Source organism: Enhydra lutris, unplaced genomic scaffold, assembly GCF_002288905.1.
Source record: "Enhydra lutris kenyoni isolate GAN:26980312 unplaced genomic scaffold, ASM228890v2 scaffoldscaffold28, whole genome shotgun sequence".
NCBI lineage: Eukaryota > Metazoa > Chordata > Mammalia > Carnivora > Mustelidae > Enhydra > Enhydra lutris.
Genome location: NW_019154112.1, coordinates 18,318,950 through 18,331,873, shown reverse-complemented (window position 1 = coordinate 18,331,873; position 12,924 = coordinate 18,318,950). Strand labels below are relative to the sequence as shown.

General features: G+C 38.4%; 1 protein-coding gene across 1 annotated transcript in view; it reads right to left on the bottom strand.

Annotated features, from left to right (window-relative positions):
* The window catches only part of LOC111152333 (KH RNA binding domain containing, signal transduction associated 2), a 574,955-nt gene extending 564,699 nt beyond the window's left edge, over positions 1–10,256 (bottom strand). Inside the window, exon 1 of the mRNA XM_022510830.1 lies at positions 10,166–10,256. Within this exon, the coding sequence (XP_022366538.1) occupies positions 10,166–10,256 (91 nt within the window). The remainder of the gene's footprint in view (positions 1–10,165) is intronic.
* Positions 10,257–12,924: the final 2,668 nt, after the last annotated feature.

The window sequence follows — 12,924 nt, the reverse complement described above, 5'->3', positions numbered from 1 at the left end:
ATGATATAATTTCCAATCTTTCACCAATTTCAGGATACTAGCTTAAAGCACAGCCATCTATCATCCCAGTTCATTCCAAAACAAAATCATATAATAAAATGCCATCTGCCTCAGCACACCAAATGTTCTTTCATCTTCACACAATTCCTTAAGGGCCTCCTCTTCCACCAGCTCTTGGAGGGATAAAAAGGCAGCTTCTAGTTTTGTTTTTTTTGTTTTGTTTTGTTTTTGGTTGTTTTTTTTTTCCCTCCCAGAAAGAAAAACTTAGACTATCTGGAGACATGAATGGTACCTAATTCAACTTAACACTCATTTAAATTTCCCACTTAAGTAATATTTACAAGCCTAAAAACATGTAAGAAATGTATTCTATTATGTATTCATTCATCTACTGTTTGCATTTTATAGTGTTCTTTCACACAATGAGTGTATTGCTGCATGTGTATCAAATTCCTTAAATTTGCTGGAGAAAATTATTTTAAAAGAAGCAATAAATTCTATAGTTACAGGTATTTAACTCCTCTAAAACTTATCAAGCCATGTTCTTGGTATTCCCCTAAACCAGTAATACTCAATATTGTTTAATGTTTCAATGTTTGATGGTTGCTTTTTGACAGTCTTTTATATTATAATTGAACATCTATATAACTTCTGACTTACTGCTTAAAAAAAACAAATTGAGTATGCTACTCTCTAATCTACCTCTTTATCTTCCCCCATATATAGGTGAAGCATTACCTGCCTTTGGGATATAATGCAAGGACCTGAGCCAGGGTGTAGTAAGTTCTATAAAAGAAGCTATTACTTTAGTCATCCCTCTATTCTCAAATTAACAAATTTCTTCTCCTTCAGCCCCTTTACTGAGTTTCTGTGACAGAGGCTCCTTCTTCTGAGTTGTAGCCAGGGCCCATCATTTTCTGACACACAATTCTATAAACCTGCTAAAAATATCTACACTCTAGAGAAAACACATTCATTCTGCTTTTCTATTAGAAGAGTAAAATCTAATCTTTAATATTTTAAAGGAAGTAGGCATCAATTGTGCCATTTCTGATAACAGTGTAATAATACCAACCAATCCGTTTCAAAGTTATTAAATCCTAAAACCACAGAACCTATAGATAACATTTTAATCAAGCCATGTTGCTGAGCTATCTGCTTCTGACCACATGTGAAATTTGCCCACTTCCAAATTTTAAACAAAACAACACCGCCTCAAGACACAAAGAGAGGACCTATAGCTGTCCTTCCCTAGAAAAATTCGGCAAATATAAGTAATTTTCTAATAAACACGGAAAGAAAAATGCCTCAGCAAATCACACAAAGTTCTCCAATCACGTTTTGGGATTCAAAAAGAAAAAAAAAAGTGGAAAATGTTCTCTTGTTCCTTGCCACCTCATCACCAAACTCCCTCAGAAACCACTGTCAATAGAGGACATTCGGAAAATTTAGGCTATCTGAATAATCTTTAACCCAATTCTGTACTTAGGAAAATTCCCCCGCTTATAAATTCACCAACCTTTTATATACTATAATTATCTAACAATATTGTGAAGTAATTTCATCCAATACTTGCATTCAGGAACCTATTTCAGAAGTTAATGGCAACAACCATGCTGATCTCCTAGGCATACTTTGCATATTAATATTGGCCCTTCATTTAAAGCCTTACTAAAACTGTGTCTCTTACACAAGAGACAGTACCGTGCAATGGTTACATGTGATCTCTGGGTAAGACAGCCTGGGGTTCAGATTTACAATTTATTTGTTGTGTAACTTGAGATAAATTGACTTCCCTAATTTTTCATTTTTCCCATTTGTAAAACAAGGATGATGGTAATAACTATCACACAGGATTGATGGATGAGTTAATTGTGGTAATGCATGCAAAACCTCTAGAATGGCATCTGACAAAGGAGTAATCTCCAAATAAATGTTGAAAGCAATGACAACAATGAAGAAGAATCTATGGAAACCATGACCAACAAGAATCATGAATCCCTGTGATATCATTGGTCTGTAAAACCTAGCAGATCTTCCCATGCACTGCTATTTGCAGCTTATGTATATACTGAATCTCCCACAGATTATTCAGAAAACAATACACTAAACATCTACTACCTCTTCAAATACCAACAGCACATGTTGCAGACAAATGGTACCAACACACATTAAAGTGCATGTGTGATTACATAGTTAAATGTAGTAGAATCCTAATCTGATCCCAAACTGTAGCTAAACTATAAGGGTATCTATAGTAAACAGCCTAAAAATTTGTCATTCTGGTGTTCTCAAATGTTCATTACCTCTCTACTGCAAAATCTGCTTGGAAATAGTGTGCAAGAGACAAAAGAGGATATGCTACAAATGACTTATTTCCCAAAGTAGTTAATAATAATTGAGCAACAGGATGCTTGGCTATGCCTTCTCAAGTTTTTAACAAATAAAAGATGCAATAATGTTCATTAACAAAACATAAAATATTGAGAAAATGAAGATGTCATACAGCATAGGTATTTGCTAACAATTTGGCAAATCGGTTATCAACTAGTATGCCATTATTTTTAATAAATCTATTTCCATATCACACTTATTTTATTGAAATTAACCATTTTTGTGAGAAAAAGAATCATATTTCAATCTCTGAATTTATTAAATCTTTCACTGTTTACAGCTTTAAAAAATAAACTGTTATCAGAATATAATTCCAATTAAGACACATTTCTTATATATTCAGACAAAAAAAAAAGATCAAATCAGGTGTCAAACAAATGAGGGTATAAGAAAAGTGGGCAATACTATAGAATTATTTCCAAGGGTTTCTAAAAACTACATCTAAAACTTCTTTCCCTTCACCTGCTATGGAAACAAAGAGCTTCATTCTAGATTGTATACTTAAACAGAAAAACTAAGAATAATGACCAGACATCACTTCAATCTCAGTTTCAGAAACTGTCTCAAAGCATCTTTGAAATAAGATATTGTGCCCATTATCCAGATGGGTTTATCCTGGTCATTCTCATTCATATATAACCAGTTAATGAAATATGAATGTACAATGCCTAACATGCATTTACAAGAAAAAAAAATTTTTTAAGATTTATTTTTTTATTTAAGAGAGAGAGAGTTAGAGAGAGAAAGAGCACGCTCCAGGCCCAGGGAAGGAAAGGGAGGGGCAGAGGGGGAGAGAGTATTAAGCAAACTTTGTGCTGAGCACAGAGCCCATTCCAGGCTTGATCTCATCAACCTGAGCTGAAAGCAAGAGTCCAACGCACTTAATTATGCTACCCAAGTGCCTCTCACAGGAAAATTTTATAAAGAAATAAATTACAGGGGCTCCTGGGTGGCTCAGTGAGTTAAGCCTCTGCCTTCAGCTTAGGTCATGATCTCAGGGTCCTGGAATCGAGCCCCGAATCGGGCTCTCCGCTCAGCAGGGAGCCTGCTTCCCCCTCTCTCTCTGCCTGCCTTTCTGCCTGCTTGTGATCTCTCTCTCCTCTCTCCCTCTCTCTCTGTTAAATAAATAAATAAAATCTTAAAAAAAAAAAAGAAAGAAATTACAATACACAAATAAGTAGGGACTGAATATTACATATGAAATAAACATAGAAGACATTGTGAAGTCTGGGCTCCCACTTCTTTATTCATGTCAACCCACTCTAGGCTTTTCCTCCATTATAACCTCACACGATACACATAGGCACATTCCTCCACAGCCATGCAAGAATTATCAACCTTGTTCTTTGTTATTTTTTTCCAATACTACCTGCAAGAACCAGGGAAGGAAGCTACTTGGTAACACCTGTTCTGCAGACACGAATATAATGCACCAGGGCCCTAGAATGGAGCCTGGATGTCCAAAACAGCACACAATCTCAAAAATTTTGAGCCTCTCCTTGTAAATAAGTTTCAAGGCCCATCCAGTACCCACCCCAACTCCCACATACCTTGCTAGCTCCATAGTCCTTAGACTCAACAAAGACAAGGCAGATTTCTAACCAAATCCCTGCCTTCTCCTTGGGCTGCTCTTTTGAGAATAAACCTTTACTGCTTTAAACCTGGTGACTTAGAGATTGCCTTACTGTGCATCAGACACACAGATCTGACTTCTGGGTTCAGTAACAAAAGGAAGAAAGAAGTAGGCTGGCTGGCGAGGTATCACAAGACCCAGGAATGAGATGGGAGTAGTTTCCTTAATTTTTCTTGAGCTGCAGATGCATCAAAGTGGGTACGAGAAAAGCTGGCAAACCAGAAAAGTCAACAGAAGCAGACAGAAAGGAAAAAAAAAAGTCTCAAGAGAAGCCTGCTAGCCAAAGGACTAGAAAGAGAGCAACCTAGCAAGATAGAAAACTTTTAGACAGACATCCTTCTCTAGCCAAATAATACAGAAAGAAAGAAGAAAACAAAACAAAACAAAACAGCCTCTCATGCTCACCTCTGTCAAAAAAGGTTAAGTAGAGGAGCCTAGACTTCCAATCTCACCCAAATGTAAAGAGATATATTTTTCCTCTCTGGCTGGAATCAGAAAAGACTAGATGAGGAACAGGGACTTCATTTCCACCCGCAGTAAGTATGTGTCCTGAAGTGGAGGCCATGGAGAAACCTTGGACTTCCATCTTATGAAGAGTAACAAGACGCCCTTCTCCCTCCAAGCCAGGGTGGTATCGGAGGTCTCATTCTGCTGGAATTTTCATCATGCTCCAACAGGAGTAAGGCCTCCCAACCCTACTGGTGTCCCTGGAGTCCCAAGTAGGAAGCAGGAACACAGTGTTCCTCCCCGTTTCTGGCCGGAATGGTGTCAATGGGTCCCTAGTGGGGAACATGGACTTTCACCTCCACCTGCAGGTGTTAAGGTAATGTCCCCTCTCCCGCTGCTGGCATGGTGTTAGAGGAGGCTTGCCCAAAGAGAATATTATTAACAAGTGTGACACAGTCAAACTTTGACATTGAGTGAATTACTTGGCAAGCATAGCTGGGGAGGGGAGAAGACAGATAAAGGATGGTGAGGACAAGAAACAGAGAAGAGTAAATCAGGAATATGGTAGTGCATGGAAGCCAAGGGCAAAGCTAAGAAACTGGGAAAAGGCCAACAGTGGAAACTGCAGCCAACAGACCTGATGAGAGGTCAGAAAGATATTATTGGATTTGGCAATTCGGAGATGACTGTCTCCTGGTCACTGGTTTTACAACAACGAAGAGGACAGAAGCCAGAATGAAGAGCTTTGAAGAGGTTAACTGAGAAAGTGAGGCAGCTAAGTAAAGACTAATATTACTGGAAACTTGAAGGAAACAAGGAGTATGGAGAGAGAAAATTGGGGTTACTTTTGGCAAGTGAAAAAAATGTTTTTTTTTAAGTTATTCAGATTGGATCAATTACAGGCTACTACTATAAAAGAGCGGAGAGGGAATTGGAGATACTGCAGAAGAGACAGAACTATGGAATGAGTCTAGAGGACACAATAAGCATTAGGATCTAGGATACTGGTGCACAAGTCAGCCTAGAACAAAAAAGAAACATATCACCTTCTGGGAATGAAGGAGAATAAGAAGGACTATGCAGGTCTTTAGATGATGGGAGGTTGAAAAATGTCAGAAGAGATATATTCATTTCCTACTAAAACAGAGGATGAAGTCAGCTGCCAAGAGTGAAGGATGTGTGGGTTTATGAGGAGGCCTGAGGAGGTTTGGAATTACCCTGGAAAGACATGGGACAAGGGCTAAGTAAGCTCAAGTAAAACACTGAAAGTGAGCACTGGAAACATAACGGAACACGATGTTTTAAAAACCCTGATTGGAATAATTTTTCATAAGACAATTTATTTCATAATTCGGTCTGTAAGTTCAAAATTTACTCAGCAGTGATCCAAAGAGTAAAGGCAGTGCTCATTTTCTTACAAAGCCAAGCTTCAAGGTGACGTCAAGTCCACAAGACCATTAAAATGTTAAAGAAAATCTTAAAAGCATCATTTTATATTTGTGTAATTTGTTTATGTTGTATTTGTATAAAAGATCTATAAATGTTTGTATAAAATACTGCTTATATTATCACAAACAGAATTTTTTAAACTTAACATAACCATGGGTGGTAGATACAACTTTTTCTGTTTTACAGATGAAGAAACAGAATCAGAGAGGAGATAAATGACATATCCCATATTTCATGGTAGACAGAAGTGTCAACACTCTGTCCCAAGTGTTTTATTTGCTAAAGCAAAGTTTCTGCACTGTATCATAATTATGTCTCAATTGAAAATCAAAAATACCTTGAAATTTATTTTTTCACTAATTTTTATTTTTTATTTAAGAAACAAACCAGATTATCCCAAATGTACAGGGAGAAAAAATGGGTTACACTGATCAAAAGGAAAGTCATGTGAATACTATTTTTTTATCAGATGCTAATTTTAGACATTATTCCAATGCCTTTCTTTAATTTAAGAACTCTCTTTGCTTTGTGGAAAAAATTTTGAGGAATACAACCTAATTAAATAATGATCCTTACTGAGAATCTACATGTAGTTAAGTCACCGCAAATCAGCATTTGTGATAAATATTATTTCCTGTTTCTCTCATAGTTTAAAAAAAATTTTTTTTAAAGATTTTATTTATTCATTTGACAGACAGAGATCACAAGTAGGCAGAGAGGCAGGCAGAGAGAGAGGGAGAAGCAGGCTCCCCGCTGAGCAAAGAGCCCGATGCGGGGCTTGATCCCAGGACCTTGAGATCATGACCTAAGCCGAAGGCAGTGGCTTAACCCACTGAGCCACCCAGGCACCCCTCTCTCACAGCTTTAAAAGTTTTTCTATACCTACAAACACGAAAGCCAATCCTAGATGAAAGGCCATGCTCTTCACCGGAATTTTAAAATAGCACCTAATGTTAAAACAAAAAAACAAACAAATTAACTATTGGGATATTTGGCAATATTTGACTTCCTTATTTGATCAGTCAACCAAAACAATGATGAATCTACCAATTTTTGTGAAGAAGTCAGGTTAGGAAATCTTGCAGACTGGAGAACTTTATAATTCTAATTAAGTCTGGGACTACAAGGAAATCCAAACATCATTTAGTCCAACTCCTTAATTTCAGAGACAAGGCCTAGGGCCTGGGGGAAGGGAAGTTTATCAACATTCTGTTTAGGCAAAAGTGGAATTAAAATCCAGGTATCTGGATTCAGTTTAGTGCACTTCCCAGAAGCAGCATAGATATAAATAACCTCATCTAATTTCATCTGGCAAGCAAATTCAGAGGCTGAGTGGAACTTTAAGGATCATGCTGAGTTTGCTGTTTTATCATATTCAAAAGCACCTTCCATAACAAATGGATAATTAAACAATATTATAATCACAGGAGGAAAATTATTTTAATTAATCAAACATATTATAAGCACTCTTCAAACCATATTATTCAAGATCTTTTCTAAGCAACAATCAAATACATAAAATGTATGGGTTCTCCCATTAGCTTTCACAGAATCATACCTACTGAAAACACATAGCAGAAACAAGTGAAATAAAACAAATTACGATAAAAATAACAAAATAATCAAGAAACTAGTATGTTTAACCCCATGGCCTTACGAAATAGTTGCAATTGAGCACTGACCTGCATTTATCGCCAATCAAAAATGCAAAATAAATCACTGTGAAAGCTCATTGCTTTACATCACTGACCTTACATGTGTATATATATATATTAGCTTCCAGAAAATCATTCTGAAGAACTGAATCATCTGCATCATTTTTATTGCTCACTCAGTCTTGAGACTGTCTGCACAGTACTGACTGAAATGTACTTCAGTGTGCACCTTCTCTCCAAATGAATATCTATGTCAGGTTTATTTATAGCCACTGCCTTCAATCAGTGCATTTCCAGGTAAGAGAAATAAAATCATCTCAACATATTCTCCTATGGAGATCTGAAACAAAATCTGGAAATCTTGGCAAATGGCCTTTGAAAAAACAATGAAAGATCTATAACGTAAAATGTACGTTAAGATTTATTAGAGATTCCAAAGGACACTCACCTTATACTCTTTAATAAGTACATATAAAGAACTTAAGGTAGAAATAAAGAATTAGTGTAAAACTTATGCATTTTTTGCATAAATTTTTATATACTCCAAGATTATAATCATCACCTCCTCCGTTCTCTTTTCCTCATTATGATTTCTCTGAAATTTGAACACCTCTCTTTGTTTCTTACTTAGATGTTTTTCTGTTTAGGAGCTTTTGCCTCCTAATTCTTTACAAAAGCAGGACATGCTTCCCCCTACTGGGAAAAAATTAAATTACAAGGTACATTCAAACATGTTCCTAAGTATCAAAAAATCAAGTTTCTGGGAATGATAGAATGTTAAAGAATCAAAGGCACAGCCTTTTCTGACTGTTTCATCTGCCACAGAAATACTTATGCACTCTGCTAAGAGTTTCTCATATGCATTTCTTTAGTGTGGTGGTTTTGAAACATATACAAACTCCACTAACTTCTCATCAATGACTGATGAATTAATCATTGAGCCTGCTGTCCCAAAGAGAACTCCAATTAGCAGGTCAGAAAAAAATGATCAATTCGTAACTTTTTTTTTTTCATTTTAAAGACATTATCAGCGTAATAAAGATGCTTCTGTAAGATATATTGAAATAAAAGATTTCAGAAAGCTTAATTGCATTTTAAATCATTTTGAACAATCTTAAGCATTTATTAACTCATTAATTGTCAATATTCCTATTACTTTTATGCATTTATCCTTATTTTCAATAAAGTAGAGGGAGAACTTCAATTTTAAATTGACTTTACTTTTCAACTTAATTTCTATTATTTTCATTCAGTAACCAAGATAGTAGTCGGCATAATTGCTTTTCACCTTACCAGATCCTCTGGAAAACCAACCTACTCCTTGCAGCAGCTTAGCCGTTTCACATGTTCAAGATTTTGATTATAAATCTTAATTGTTTAGTATGCAAAAAGAAAAAAAAATAACTTGGACTTCATTGTGCTATAAATACCCTATAAATGAAAATTTTAAACAAACCAAGTGGTTATTTGAATTCTACATGGAGGATCACAATTTTTCCTTCCATGTACAACTAGGTCTCAAAAAAGAAAACATTTCTTTTAATGCAGAAGGGCCAAGGAAGAGGAAGTTGTCACTTTTAGTTTTGGTATAGGTAAGTCCATAACAACCTAAGCTACAAAACTGCATTGTAGTCAATTTGATGATAAAGCAATTCATTATTAATGAAAGATTCATCAAAAAAAAATCTGGAGTTGTTTTTAAAAAGGCATGTGTAGATAACTACACATATTGTATCTTTACCAGATAGATGGCATTATTTCAAGATGAATAGAGTAACTGGGCTAATATTTCTGTCATACCGAAGTTTGTGTGCGTGTGTTTAAACAATCTTTCAAAGCAACGCAAAAGATAAGATATACATGTTCCTCTGGGAATGAAATCTCCTTTAACATTACAGGTACACAAAAGAAAATGCACACTTGGTGAAACAGTTGATCACTTGTGTAGTGTTCTCAGAGGCCAGTATCTCTCAGAGTACCCAATCATCACACTTCAAATAAATTGATAAGCACTTTAGCCTTTGCCACATTCACAAACATATACGAACATGCATAGTTTTAATCTAGGTTAATTCTAAGACTTTCCATAGGAACGGCTGTAATTAGATAAAGGGTATCAAAATCACTTCCGAAATGCAGCAAAAAAAAAAAAAAAAAAAAAAAAAGGAAAGAAAGAAAAAGAAATAAAGAAAGAAAAAATATGCTGATTTGTAGCTAAGAAGCTCTTAGAAAACCACACAGATCACCATTTACTCCCAAACTGATTTCCCTTTCCTCTGCAAAGTGAAAATATCCCTGTTGACCGCGCCACACTTTACGGTTTCTCCATCAATGATCCTAACAGGTCACATCACTACTGCCATTACGTCTCGTAGCTTTGGTCTTCCCCAAATTAAGACGTAGAGAAGGAGCACTGCTGCCCGCCCCAAGAACGGGCTCGGTCCGCCCGAGCTCTGAAGCGAGCATCTTCAGGGGGACAGTGTCTGCGAAGGAGACAGGCGTCCCTCCCCAACTTCACTCCCCTAACCAAGCCGCGGGTGAGAAGAGCGGCCAGTGGTTTGCGCCCATCTGTGGGGGCAAGTCCTACCTTCCGCCAAAAGGCGCGATGCATGCACAAAAGATGGATCCAGGCTATCTTTCTCTGCCATCAGCTCAGGCAAATATTTCTCCTCTTCCATAGCGCGGACTTCGGACCGTCCCCGCCGAAGAGCAAGGTTCCGCTCACTCGGACGCAGGGTCGCCGGGCAGCGCCTTCCTTTGGCGCTGCTCCGCCTCCGCCGCGGCGAGGGGATCTCCGCGCGTCCTCACTGGCCCATGCACCGAGCGACTGCGACTCCCGCCGTCGGGCTGCTCGGCCCCGCGCCCACACCTGCCGGTCTCTTCCGTCGTCCCTCTCTCGCGCCGAGCCCCGGTTCACATCCGCGGCCTTAACTGGAGAGGCGGGAACAGGGCGCGTCCCACCTCCGCCAACCATTCATTGGTGGTGGCGCCCGGAGAGGCCGGGCCCCCGCGAAGGCTGCGGACTCTCATTGGGCCTCGCTGCAAGTCGGATCGCCTGACTGGCAGGAGGCAGCTGCAGAGGGGAGGGCCGCTCCGAAGGTGCAAGCGCTTTCTTCTTGCAACCCGAGCTTTCCCTGGTTATTAGGCATGCCCAGTTGTGTGAAGCACTCTGTCTTCGGCTGAGGTGCGGAGAAAGGAGAGAGCGGGAAAAGCATCGTTTAGCAGAGGAACTTGGGTCCAAGACAGCAGGGGATATGGAGATGAAGAGTGAGAGGCTGAGGGAAGGAATGAGGAAGCGCCAGGAAAAGTACCAGGAAGGTAGACTGGACTTCACCTGCGTCCCTAAGGTACAGGTGTCCCCTCTCCATCACGCAGCTCAGATGCACTCCAGTGTGCAAGAATCAGCAGCGCACCCGGTCTGGAAATATCATGAAGACTGCATGCGATCGGCGGCTGATATTTTCCAATGAGCCTGACCTACATCTCGGGACGCAGTAGGATGTTCATTGATAAAGCGGCTCTGGGGCGATATTGTACAGCAACATGCTTCCAGTGTACAATCATTATGGTATTGACTTAGTTCTGGTTTTCCTCCTGTCCATCTCCTGCTCCCCCAATCCCTATCGATAGGAGAGGTTCTGGTAGGGGGCTGAATTTTAAAACTAAAGAGCAGTGTAATCAGTTAGCTACAGTTTGTGAAGGAATTGGGAAGACAAGTGGAAGAAGGAAGAGACTAGAAAATAGGTATCCACGGTTGCTCTAATTTCCCCCTTTTTCTTTATTTTAGATGTGACAGTGTGTTTCACCTGGTGCTGTCGCTGAGCTACTTTGTATCTGTCCCACCTCTATTTAAAGGAGAGTTAAATCCTCCAGGTGTCACCAATACTGGAAGCAGTGCCCATCCTTCTCTTAGTAATGGGGCCTGAAAATGCAGCTTGTATGCTTTCAGTGTTATAAAACAATCTTCCCACCGTCTCTTTTCATGAACAATCATTTTCCAATCTGCCTCTCCACTACCGTTTTCATTGTAGAAGAATGGGGACTAATTTTCCTACAATTCATGCTAAAACTTTTCCAAGTTCTCTTCTTGTATTCAAATCTTGTCCTTATTATTTTTCAAGATGAGGTTGGAGAAGTATCTTTTACTTATATAATTTTTTATTTTATTTATTTTATTTTATTTTTTGTTTTTTGAAACTTCAGCTTTTATTTTTATTTCCCCCCCCAGAATCTGCATTTTGTACTTAGCATGATACAATTTTTTATTATATAATTTTGAAAATGTCAATGTGTCTTCACATCCGTTACCTCAACTTGACTTCACAGAAGCACTCTGAAAAACATGGCATGGGTATTGCTTTCTCTGTTTCATAGGTATGGAAATGAAGGCAAAGATAGAGAAGTTCAGTGATCCAAAACTAACAAATATGATCTCTTTGGCATCAGCCATGTTCACCCCACCCAAAAGCTGAGTGTATACTACATGGGGGTCAATGATGAGGGGATATGTGGCTAACAAATGTGATAGGACTGCTAAAATGAAATAAGCTATGAGAAACATGACTCTTTGATAATTTGGGGTTTTGACAATAGGAAAAAAATGTCACATTTCTTTAGGATTTTTTTTTTTAAATCAAGAGCTTTCCTAAGTAAAAACCTAACACCTTGGGGGGCCTGGGTGTCTCAGTTGGTTATGTGTCTGCCTTTGGCTGTGGTCATGATCCCAGGGTCCTGGGATCACCCTCATGGGGCTCCCTGCTCAGCAGGGAGTCTGCTTCTCCCTCTCCCTCTGTCTACCACTCTGCCTCCTAGTGGTCTCTCTCTGTCAAATAAATAGTGAAAATCTTTGAAAACAAAACAAAACAAAACCTAACACCTTAAAATAATCTGTGCTCCCAATAATGTTGTTTCTCTAGGCTTATAAAGGTATCTTGTGATAGAGGGATGGGCAAATGCATGAAGGTTGTCAAAAGGTAAAAACTTTATTAAAAAGTATTTTTTATTATAAAGGTACAAATTTTATTATAAAATAAATAATATAAAATAAATAAGTCCTGGGATGTGATATATAGTAGAGTGACTACAGTTAATGATACAGTTGGTAAAGGAAAGATCTTAAAAAAAATAAAAATTTTATTTATTTATTTGAGAGAGAGAGAAAATGAGAGAGAGCAGGAGAGGGGAGAGGATCTGAGGGAGAAGCACACTCCCTGCTGAGTGGGAAGTCTGATGCAGGACTTGATCCTGAGACTCAGGCATCATGACCTGAGCTAAAGGCAGCCGCATAACTGACTGAGTCACCCAGGCACCCCTGCAAGAAAAAAAATTTAAGTCTTATAGCTAGTT